General features: G+C 51.0%; 1 protein-coding gene across 1 annotated transcript; it reads left to right on the top strand.

Moving 5' to 3' along the window:
- Nucleotides 1-221: 221 nt before the first annotated feature.
- LOC119317373 (flavonoid 3',5'-hydroxylase 1-like) lies at nucleotides 222-1,959 on the top strand. Its single transcript, XM_037591819.1, has 2 exons — nucleotides 222-1,145; nucleotides 1,229-1,959. The coding sequence occupies exons 1-2, from the start codon at nucleotides 222-224 to the stop codon at nucleotides 1,859-1,861; spliced, it is 1,557 nt and encodes a 518-aa protein (XP_037447716.1). The 3' UTR covers nucleotides 1,862-1,959.
- Nucleotides 1,960-12,035: the final 10,076 nt, after the last annotated feature.

Genomic DNA, 12,035 nt, shown 5'->3' with positions numbered 1-12,035 from the left:
GCCTAAGCAATCTACTCTAACTAATTAAAGTACGTAATTGGATTCTGTCTGTTTCAAGACGGAATGGTAGATTGACGGTCGGCATGGCCACGACAGGGAACGGTAGATCGATTGACCAAAGTCGTCTAGGAATGGTAGATTTTACGACGGAGTCGCACGGTCAATTTTGCCCTATAAAAGCCTTCACTTCTTCTCTGCACGACACGAGATCGACATCGACTATGGAGCCGGGCAGTGCTACTACCATCGCCATGTTTCAAGAGCTCCTAGTCCTAGCGATCATGTACGTTGTCCTCCACTACCTCACGCGCACCATCCTCCGGACCAAGCGTGCGTCGCCGCTGCCACTGCCTCCCGGCCCGCGGGGCTACCCGATGGTTGGCGCGCTGCCGCTGCTGGGCCGGGCGCCGCACCGGGCGCTCGCCGCTCTGGCGAGGCTGCACGGCCCGATCATGCACCTGACCCTCGGCAGGCAGGGCGTCGTGGTGGCCTCCACGCCGGACGCGGCGCGCCTCTTCCTCAGGGACCACGGCGGCAGCTTCCTCGACCGGCCCGCGGACGACGTGGCGCCCACGGTGCTGGCGTACGGCGCCCAGGACCTCGTCTTCGCCCCCTACGGCCCCAGGTGGCGCCGCCTGCGCCGGGAGTGCAGCCTCGGCCTGCTCGGCCCCCAGGCGGTCGCCGACTGGGCGGACGCGCGCCGCCAGGAGGTCGGCCGCATGGTCCGCGCGATGAGCCGGCGTGGCGGAGCGGTGGAGGTGCCGGAGTTCCTGTTCTGCGCGATGGCCAACATCATCGGGCAGGCGGTGGTGGGCCGGCGAGTGCTGGACGAGGCCGGGGACGAGGAGGCGAGGGAGTTCAAGGAGATGGTGGTGGAGCTGATGACCACTGCCGGGCTGGTGAACCTCGGCGACTTCCTGCCGGCCGTGGCGTGGATGGACCTGCAGGGGCTCGGCCGGAGAATGCGCCGGCTGTCGGCGAGGCTTGACAGGGTCTGGAGCCGGCTGCTGTCCGAACATGAGGCCGACAGTGACAGGCAGCACGGCCGCCAGCCGGACCTTGTCGACCGGCTGATCGCGTGTCGTGGCGATGCCCGTGCCGGGGAGGACGGCGTCACTGACCTCAACATCAAAGCTCTACTCAACGTACGTGTACACCCCCCTGTAAATAACCAAACACATGCATGCACTCATCAGACATGACACATGACACACATGCATGCATGCAGAACCTGTTCACGGCGGGGACGGACACGTCGTCGAGCACGATCGAGTGGGCGCTGGCGGAGATGCTGGCGAACCCGGCGATCCTCCGACGAGCACAGGCGGAGACGGACGCCGTGGTGGGCCGACACCGCTTCCTCCAAGAATCCGACGTCCCGCGCCTCCCCTACCTCCACGCCATCTGCAAGGAGACGTTCCGCCTGCACCCCTCGACGCCGCTCAGCCTGCCCCGCGTCTCCACCGAGCCATGCACGGTGCAGGGGTACCACGTCCCGGAGGGCACGAGGCTGCTCGTCAACATCTGGGCCATCGGCCGGGACCCGGCGGTGTGGCCGGAGCCGGCGAGGTTCGACCCGGGGAGGTTCATGACGGAGGAGGGGAGGAAGGTGGAGCCCCTGGGGAGCCACTTCGAGCTCATCCCGTTCGGCGCCGGCAGGAGGATCTGCGCGGGCGCGCGCATGGGGGTGACCCTGGTGCACCACATGCTGGGCGCGCTGGTGCACGCCTTCGACTGGGAGGTGCCGGAGGGTGGCACCGCCGGGATGGACATGGACGAGGAGTTCGGCCTCGCGCTGCAGAAGAAGGTGCCGCTCAGGGCCGTCGTGTGCCCGCGCCTCGCACCCGGCGCGTACCAGTGATCTCATGACATAGAGCGTGGAGATGCTGCCGAATCCGGCGTACCAGTTATGGCACGAGCGTGCTGCGATACAGCTTCTGCTAGAATAAATGAAGTAAAACTCCCTGCAGAAAGCAAAGTGGTGGAAACCGAAACCTGAAAAACTACGTTACATGAGAATAAATATAACAACTTTGGCTTCGACGCGTCCTGAGTTATACTATAATTTGGCTAGCAATTGCGGAATAGTGAAAGCGCATATAAACTTCATTTCAAAATGGGAATTTCTGCTGTCTTCATCAGTGATTAAACAGTAAAAGAAGCAGAGGGCCAAATTTTGCATCGACGACGCAAACCATTTACATGCATAGTAGAAATTTGTGGTAACCATTGTACTTCCACTTTTTTCATTTGGGGCATCTCTAACATCGACCCTAAACCACATGCAGCCGTCACTAGTAGAAAACAGGGCTTTGGTTGACGCCTGGTAAGGGCATTAATCCCGGTTCACTCACGAATCGGGACCAAAGGGTGCATCAGTCCCAGTTCGTGAGGCCAGGGCGCCGGCCGGGGATCAGGGTCATTGGTCCCGGTTCGTCTAACCCCTTTGGTCCCGGTTCCAGACACGGTCCGAATTGCGTAGTCTGGATATGCTTGGCTTTGCGGGGCTCTGTCCCACCAAAAACCCCACTCTCATGCCCGTGCATATTCCCACCTAAAGCCAGCTGCCCGCATTCATATCGGTCCATAGTGGACGTGACTGCTCACTACAACCAGTATTCAAGTGTCTCGCTAGGCGAGAGTGTCGCCCACTGCTCGCCCGCTGGGCACACCTTCACTCCCATTGAAACGGCATTTGTTTGCCTGTCTACCTTCATTTAACTGACGTGTGTGCTGAGGAACCTACAAAGGCTAACCAGATGCAATACGGCGTGCGCTATGAGCCCTACTTTGTGAGTATCGGGCTCCTACCGTTTGTTCTTCGGTTCAAGCGTGTGCCGCTGGTGATGTGCCATTCAACTCTCACAGCCATGCTTGATCGTTGACGGTCAACCGTTGACGGTCAATTGTTGACGGTCGGAGACACACAACTTTTATCTCCCTTGTGGCGAGATGACAGTGACCCTCGAGGATTTCACCATGATCACATGGCTTCCACTCGAGGGCCAGGCTCTCGCCGGACGAGTGGACAACAAGAAGTGGCGTGAGAGGTTTACTCTTTCTTTTCAGCTATCCATTTGATAGTGGTTCGAGAGTGCCTAAGAAAATACTCGTTGAGCTTTAAGAAGGTATATATTTCACTATTGCAGTCACCGAAAAGAACGGACACTTTTAAACATATTGTTGAAGCATTCTACCATGTTGCTCGTCATGTCGCATCTCCGCCCTCCTTCATGTAAGCGTGTGGCCACTTATATTTCTATCATGATGTATTTCCATTAAAACCTTTTTTTGTCCTTTTCCTGCTTTTTGGGCTAGGCCTTCGGGGCCAAGAAATGGAGCCGAGTCCAACCATGCCGCCAAGCTTCTAGGTCGGATTGTCAGGTACTCCCTCCGTCCGGGTTTATTAGGCCTAAAGACAACTTCTCTTAGACCAAGACACATAGTAATTTGCTCACATTAATTCTTCCATTCCACTCTCAATACACTCTCTCACATGAATGCAGCCAATGAAAAAGCACACATGAAGTGTATTAACTTTTCAGCCATGGCACCAACAACAATAGCTTTCAATACAACCAATGAAATGGTTGCATGCATGCACCTTTCAAACGCGGGACCTTATAAAAGGGGACATGCTTGTTTTACCGAAGGGAGTACATATAAGTGGGTGGAGAAGATGATTGTATCCAGTCATACCGAAGATCAAACTTTTGGCGCCATATGTCCTTTTAAAGAGGCTTTTTTTAGGAAAGATGATTGTTTTAGCATGGCATTTTATAACTTTGTCATTCTCAGACTAATTCAATCCTCACTGGATTATACGAGTGTGTGCATGTTTCATGTTTGCATGAAGTGCATCCTGTACTTGGTCTTAAAGGAAAAATCTATGACCAACTAAATTTTGATAAGAACTAAGAAAAACAACTAAATTTTGATATAAAAAACTAGAAAGGGAGCAAATACATTTACGCTAGGGAGCAAATACTACATATGGTGCAACTGTACTTGATCCCTGTGAAAGAAAAGATAGGTAAGGATATGCAAAAAAAAGATATACAAAAAAAAAGATAAATAAGCAAAAATGAACTGAAATTACTCCAAAGAAAACGTCGGCTCCACAGAACCAGAATGCCCACGGGTTGCGCAGGTGCTCCCCTCCGGCGGCTCGGTGGTCTTCTCGTATTCCGCTCCTGTGCGACTCTTCTCTGCGGAATGAGCGCGGCAATAATGGCGCATGGGGAATCGAGGTGGAGGGACGGCGCCGCCCTCTGCTCTCCCCTTGTTGTGGTTCGTTAAATACCTTCGGGGTGGGTTGGTACGAGGCGTCTTCCTCTCCCTGTTCTTCTTCTTCCCCGCAGCTGCCGGAGGCCGGAGCTTCCGCCCGTCCGCGAGTCGTGCTCGGGTGAAGCAGCAATCTCTTCCTTTTTTTTCTCCAGAATCAGATCGACTTTGTGGTTCCTTTTTTTTTTCTCGTGTTTCTGCTGATTTTCATTGCCGCTCCCGCAGTAGAGTTCAGGTGATGCTGCTGCCTTCTTCTTTTCTTCTGTATATATAGAGAAAGTGAATGGATCATCACGCGGATTCTATGAGTCGAGTCGGCATTGCGGCCAAGGATTTCCCCTCTTTTCCTGTGTTTCTTGCGATCTTTGTCTTCCCGCTCCGCAGCACCCGCCACCTGTTTGACGAAATGGACAAGAAGGCTGCTGGCACCGGCGAGGATCCCTTCTGCGTCCTCCCCGACGACCTACTCGACCACATCCTGTCCTTCCTGCCGGGGGACGATGCCCTGCAGACCTGCATGCTCAACACCCAGTGGCGCGGCCTCTGGAGGCGCAAGACCAGCCTGCGCTTCATCTTTGACGAATGGTCAGGTTTCAGCTGCGAGCGTTTCAGTCAGCTGGCGAAGCTCATCATCCACCTCAGGGGGAAGTCGCCTCTGACCTACTGCAAGATCAATCCTTGCATTGACGAGGACTTTGTTGATTTCACACAAACCAAGCTGCTCATCAAGTACGCTCTAAGGTGCCAAGTTGAAAAGCTCTCGGTTTGCGATGATCATTTCGGTGACCAACGGTTACTGCTCGACGGACGTCTCTTCTCCAGGCAGCTGAGACCATGAAACTGTGTCAAGTTAACCTCGTAAATTCCTTGCTGGATTTCTCGCGCTGCCCGGTATTAGAGGATCTAACAATTGAAGATTGCTGCATTGACGGGCGCATATCTTCCAAATCACTAGAGCAGTTGTGGTTCATTGGGGATTGCATCTTCCCTCAGGATTTCCGCATTCATATTTATGCCCCGCGTCTTATCTCGCTGCAACTAAATGAATTTGATGGCATGACTCCTTCCCTTGGAAAGATGCTATTACTGGAAACAGCGTATGTTATGCTTGGCCAGTCATGCAACGATTCTTGTGAAAGTTACCCGGAGGATTGCGACGACCCTTCCTATGAATGTTGATTTGGAATTGACGAGAGTGCCTGCTTCTCGATGGCTTGTCCAGTGCTGTTGATTTGGAATTGATTGCTGATCCTGGAGTGGTATGCTTTGCGGCTATCTTTATTACTCTTACTGCTATTTGCGAGTTGCCACCCATGGTTTCTCTTGTAGTTGTACTATTTATTTTCCATGTTCGAGCTGCATATAGGCAAGCTGCTTATTTTCATCACCACGGCTTGCTAACTTAATGTTCCTCTAGTGTGCCTCATATCTATAAATTCATAACATAGTGGCTTGATTGAATAAGTATGATAGTTCAGGGCCTGTTGTGTAGTTCTTTCCTAGTTTTGAAGGTATTGAGCACATGTGGTATACTCCGTGAGCAGATTAGCATCAAGTGCTGCAGTTGCACTCAGATTGTAAATTATCTTCATCCATGTTTGGTATCCATTATCAGTTACTGTAGAATGTATGGCAGCCCATTCCTACTTGTTCTAACATATCCGCTGTAATTGTACATCAATTTAAATGTATGACCATTTTTTGGGTTTACATGGTATGTGATGGACATATGTACTTTAGAATAGCAGTTAAATCTCAACACAATTTTATTATTCTGTAGTTTCTGGTGACACTACGGTAGTTAGCAGCGATTCGTGATGAGCGTATAAATCTGTACCATCCATGCAAAAATGTTCTAATTTTTATTCTCTTGCCTTTCTATCATTTTCAAATTTCTTTTACAACTCTACTTCTACCGTTTAGTTATTGATGAAAATAGTAGCTCTTGAATTCTCTTTAGCTCTTATCATATCCCATTTGGTAGAATACATTTTACTAAGAATTGATAATGGATTGAATGCGCAGTATAGTGATCTACATCCATCCAGCAAGGACTACCTTTGCCTGTATTTATTGTTGCTCGAGCCTGTTGTTGTTTTGATTAACAGAGATTGGCAGTCAAATTGCATGGGTTCAACTTGTTTTAAGCGAAAAGCCCTCCTGGATCTTAAGGCCTCTTTGAATGGTCAGATTTTTCTTGGTGTTGCCTCACATGGCTAACTATTTTTTAACAGCTACAGATTTTTGGTCAGGGTGCAGTTTAGTTCCTTTACATCAAAGTGCTATTCAGTGACCCTGTGCATTTTAAAACCAAACCGAGCCCAATTATACGGTTTATGGTATGGTATGAGATTTCCATACCAATTTGAACTTCGGTTTATTTGGTATATACCGAGAAAACTGATAGTGAACCAACTTAACCGAAGCAAAAATAAATTGCTTTTTTATTCTATACAGAAGTGTACACACTATTCAGGGCAATTGAAATTCCTGTATATGTCAACTGAGTACATCTTTTAACCCAACTTATCGTGCCTTGTCTTGTTTGTGCAGCTTCCATCCATTGACTGGAACTAAGATGTGAGCTTGGCCATGATGTTCATCTGAAACTTTATGTTTTTCTAAAGAGTCGTCTATAATGGTGCCATGTGTTGGCGGTTATCCTGTTACCGTGATGTTTAGTTTCTCCTTCCCATCTTTGGTTTCCGCTGGAAGTCTGACGTTGTGGTTTGTTTTGTGCAACTTAGCAATATGGTATCTAATTTGTTGAATTGGGAATGTGTAATTTAGCAAAATGATGGCCGTTAGAACATTGCAATGTTTTTTATCGGGAGTTGAGAAGTCGATTATATGTTTGCGTTATCGGTAATAGAAACTGTGTTCGTGTCATATATGCATACTTTAAGCAGGCACTACACACTGCTCAACTAAATGGCAATGAATTGTTCCTAAAGCAATCCTGACAAAAACAAACATTAGTATGTAGTGGTTAGATAAGTGAAAGAATTCTTACTTTATACAAATAAAATAATTGGCAACAAACTGACACATGTTGTCTGCGAAAGTTCATCTTACTATAATTGTGATACATGTTGTTATTGTAATCATCCGGAGCTGGCAAGTCATGGCGAGTTTGGCCGAAAGTGGTCTTTGTCACTCGCCACAAAATGTCGTGCATTATGTTGAACAGGTGGAGGGCACTGCAGGAGCGGAGTGAAATTAGGGCATCTCCAGCCGTTGGCCCCCCAGGGGGCGTCTAAAAGCGCCACCTGGGGTGAGCCGGCGCAAAAAATGGCTCTGGGGGCGAGTCGGTCCCCAGCCGTCGGCCCCCAGGGCCGTCCCCAGGCGCGTATTAAAATAAAAAAAGGACCGTTCAGCGAAGTTATGATAAAAATTAGTTAAATTTCGGCCAAACATGGCAATTTTCGGTGAAATTCGCGCATTTTCATTACATTAACCTAATCTAAAAAAGAAAGGGGCTGAAGTCGTCGCCGCCATCGTCGTCGTCGGCCTTCTCCTCCTTGACGCGGGAGCCCCTGCTGGACCCCTGCCCGGCGTCGCCATGGCGGACTGGCGGCGGCGCGTCGTCGCTGTCGCATAAGACGACGACCCCGTCTTCATCGCGGCCGCGTCGGCGCTCCTCGAAGTGGCGCAGGGCGGCGCGCTGGCGCTCCTTCTCCTTCTCCCGGCGCGCCTTCTCCATCGCAATGGAGTCCTGGCGCGCCCATTCTAGGGCCGCGTCGTCGTCGTCGAACTCCGCCTTCATCGGCGCCAGCCCCGGCTACATCTTTGGCTTGACGAAGCGCGGAGGAGCCGACGAAGAGGAGGCGCGCCGGCCGCCCTCGTTGATGATGATGCCAACGCTGCGAGTGCGCCGATCGACGCGGGCTCGGCCTTGACGCCGAGAAGCGCCGGAGAACCGGAAGAGTGGGAAGATGAGCGAGAGGAGGAAGACGAGGAGGAGGCGAACCTCCTTGGCGCCCATGCGCGTCGGTGTTGCGACGGGGCGGCCCCATCGCAGGATAGGTCAACGACGGGTTGTTGCCGCCGTCGAGGTACGCCAGCACGCCATCCAGCGTGCGGCCGGGGACGCCCCACCACAGGTGGCGCCCCTCACTGTTCTTCGCGCCGCCGACCACCGGCGCGCATGTCCGGCGGCGCCGGGATGTTCGCCTGGAACAGGAGCCAGGACTCCTGTTTGCGGAGCGAACGGCGGCCAAAGCCGTTCGCCGCCGCCTCGTCTCTGGGGAAGCGCTCTGCCATGGCGACGGGCTCGGCAGTGATAGAGAGGGAGAGAGAGGGGCTGCCGGTGGCGCTCAGGAGAGGAAGACGGAGACGGAGAGAGAGGGGCTGGGCGGCGGCGAGGGGCGAGTCTGGTGTGGGCACAGGCGACTGAGAGACCGCCGGCTTTTATAGCCGCTCCGCGCCCGTGTGTACGCGTGCGAGGGAGGGGAGGCGTCGGCGCGCCGTCCCGTGACGCGCCGCCCGTGAGGAATCAATGGCAAGGCTGGCCGGCGGCAGACTTGCCATTGATTCCCCACGGGAACCGAGGCAGTTGGGGGAAGACGAGCCGCCGTGTCCCTGACGCGGCTGGCCCGCGACTTTTTCGCGCCAAAACAGTTTGCCCCGGCGCCCCCGGACGCCCTCCCAGCGCGCCGGGTTCGGCCTGGGTCCGCCGGCGCTGTTTTCGGCCCAGACCGACGAAAATCGGGCTCTTGGGAACGCGACTGGACCGTTTTTTCGGCGCCGGCGCAAAAAAAAGCCTGGGGAGGCCTTCCTGGGAGCGCGGTTAGAGATGCCCTTAGCAAACCAAGAGATTGAATGCGACATTGCCAAATCGGGGAGATCCTTTGGATCGATATTGGAGTATCATCTAAGCTCACGTCAACTTGTAGACTGCTGAAAGCACCGGTCGCCGGCAACCATAGGGAACAGCCAAACCGGAAGAGCAAGGGGATTTCTCCCATCCTCCCTTACTGGATGCTGGCAGATCCCCAAGTCCTCCTCCCACATCGTGCCTGCCGATGAACCCCTCACCGGCTCCACGTGCGATGGCTATAGGCAAGGAGCGAGTGGACAACTGTGAACCCTCACTTCCTTCGCGGCATGGGGGGAGGGGAACGCCGGAGGCCGGAGCAGAGGAAGAAGGAGCGGCGGCTGGTAGGCGGTCGCCACACGTGGGACGGAGTCGACGGCGTGCCTTGACCCGTCGCCTCCACGCAACACAGCGCCGTCGCTAGCCTCATCCCTGGCCTTTCTCGATCGAGCGGTGGCTCCAGGAATAGACGAACAGAGGTTGAACGAAGAGGAGGAGGCCCGCTTCGCTAGTTCTATTTTCTCCAAGGCTGGAGCGGGCTTCACGCAAGAGTGCAGGCCCAATTAACCAGAAGGATCGCTTTCAGCCTCTAGAGCAGCAGCCCATTAGGATAGCTCGGCCAGTAATTGACAGCTATTTTTAGGTGGCTACATAGACCAGATCTGATGACTAGAAACGACCGGATCAAAAGAATGGACGACCATAACCGCCTTATGCGTGAGAGGGCAGGAAAGCGGTGCAGTTTCATCACTATCCTAAAAATAAATAAATGAGCGGGCAATAATGACGCATGGGGAATCGAGATCTAGGGACTGCTTCGAACCCTCGTGGTTTAAATACCGTAGGGATGGGATGGGAGGAAGCGTCTTCCCCTCCTTATTCTTTCCCGCGGCCGGCGGCGGCCAGAGCTTCGACCTGTCCAGGAGTCATGCTCAGGTGATGCTGCAATTTTTTTCTTTGTCTTCAATACCCCAATCGACTTTGTGGTTTCCACTTTCCCTGTGTTTTTGTTGATTTCGTTCCTGCACTCGTAGAACCCACTACCTGTTCGACGAAATGCACAAGAAGGTTGTTGACGCAGGCACGGATCCTTTTCGCGTCCTCTCCGACGATGTGCTCGAGCACATCCTTTCCCTTATGCCGGGGGATGAAGCCCTACAGACTTGTGTGCTCGGTACCCAGTGGCGTGACCTCTGGAGGCGCAAAACCAACTTGCGCTTCATCTTTGAGAATTGGTCAAGTTTTAGTCGCGAGCGTTTCAATAAATTGGCCAAGCTGATAATCCATCTTAGGGGGGACGCATCTCTGACCAACTGCCAGATCAATCCCTACAGTGACGAGGACTATATCAATTTCACAGAAGCCAAGCCGTTGGTCGAGTACGCTCTAAAGTGTCGGGTTGAGAAGCTCTCGATTTGTGCTAGTGATATTTTATATGAACCATTACTAGTCAAAGATTCACCACTCATCTCCCGCCACTTGAGGACCATAGAATTTAGATTCCTTGACCTCGTAGATTCCTCAGTAGATTTCTCGGGCTGCCCAGTATTAGAGGAGCTAACAATAGAAAGATGCTACGTCGACACAGGGAAGATATGTTCTAATTCACTAAAGCATCTGCGGTTAGTTGGGAATTGTACCTTCTCCGAGGATATCCACATTCCTATTGCTGCCCCGCGCCTTATCTCACTGGAACTAGGTAGTTTTCAGTGCTTGACTCCTTTCCTTGAAGAGATGCCATTACTGGAAAAAGCATCTATTTTGCTTGGCAATGGGTGTTATAATGTCTGTCATAGTGACCCTAAATGTGGTGGATGTTCTCACAAGAAGTGTCTACTTCTCAATGGATTATCCAATGCTGTTGATTTGAAATTGATTGCTACGCCTGAATTGGTATACTTTCCACTATCTTACTCCTACTGTTATTTGCCACTTACCACCCGTGGTTTAATTTCTCCTGTACCTATAGTATCTATATCCATTGTTAGTGTTGCATATATTCAAGTTGTTTATTTTCATCTCCACATCTTGCTAATTCTATCTTCACCCGGTGGCCCTTAAATCAATATATTAATAACAAGATTTCTTGATAAAATAAAATGTGACAGTTCAAGGCATATGGTGTAGTTTTCCTTTTCCCTAATTTTGTAATTGAAGTACCCAACTGTATTTCCTAATATATTGTATTAGAGTCTGAATTTTTTTTCTGTTCATTTGCAATTTGTCCAGCCTATCTTCAAACGGGATTTGGAATGGTGCCCTAAATTTGACAAGTTAAAGACTCTGAAACTCAATGATTGGTTTACGGCTACTGACCTGGTTTGCATTCTCCAACACTCTCCAAATCTTGAGAAGCTCACTCTTAAGATCGATTTCCCTGAGGTATTTGATTCAAATATGTTGATGTATTAGTAAAGGTTTTATCTTGTATGACTTTTTGTGGCAATGAATTTGTGTATCTTGTAGAACTTTGTAGGAGGAGAAGGATCCAGACAATCATTTGTGTGTCTGCCTCATTTGGTTGTCAACATTAAATGTAGGAAAGTTGATAATGCTGTTTGCAAGATTTTGGACGTCTTGAGGACATGTGGCATACTTCTTGAGCATATTAGCATCAAGTGTTGTGATCGCACTTAGATTGTAAGTTACCTCCATCCATATTTGCTATCCCTACCTACTTGTTCTAACCGGTCCGCTGTAATTACACATCCATCTAGCAAGGACCGCCTTTGCCTCGTTGTTTTAATTGTTGTCCAAGCCTGTCGTCGGTATGATTATCAGAGATCGGTAGTCAAATTGCATGGGTTCCAACTTGTTTCAATCCTAGAGCGCTCTTGGGTCTTGAGGCCTCTTTGAATGGTCATATTTGTCGTAGAGTTGCCTCACAAGGCTAAACTATTCAACTACCCAATTTTGCTCAGGATGTAGTTTATTT

The sequence above is a fragment of the Triticum dicoccoides genome, chromosome 6A (assembly GCF_002162155.2).
Source record: "Triticum dicoccoides isolate Atlit2015 ecotype Zavitan chromosome 6A, WEW_v2.0, whole genome shotgun sequence".
NCBI classification, from domain to species: Eukaryota; Viridiplantae; Streptophyta; class Magnoliopsida; order Poales; family Poaceae; genus Triticum; species Triticum dicoccoides.
This window is presented reverse-complemented; position numbering and strand designations above follow the sequence as displayed.

Bases quoted from the DNA above. Each gene is read 5' to 3' on its own strand.
- LOC119317373 (XM_037591819.1), top strand. From the start codon at position 222: ATGGAGCCGGGCAGTGCTACTACCATCGCCATGTTTCAAGAGCTCCTA. The intron at 1,146-1,228 runs GTACGTGTACAC...GCATGCATGCAG, and splicing joins ACATCAAAGCTCTACTCAAC to AACCTGTTCACGGCGGGGAC.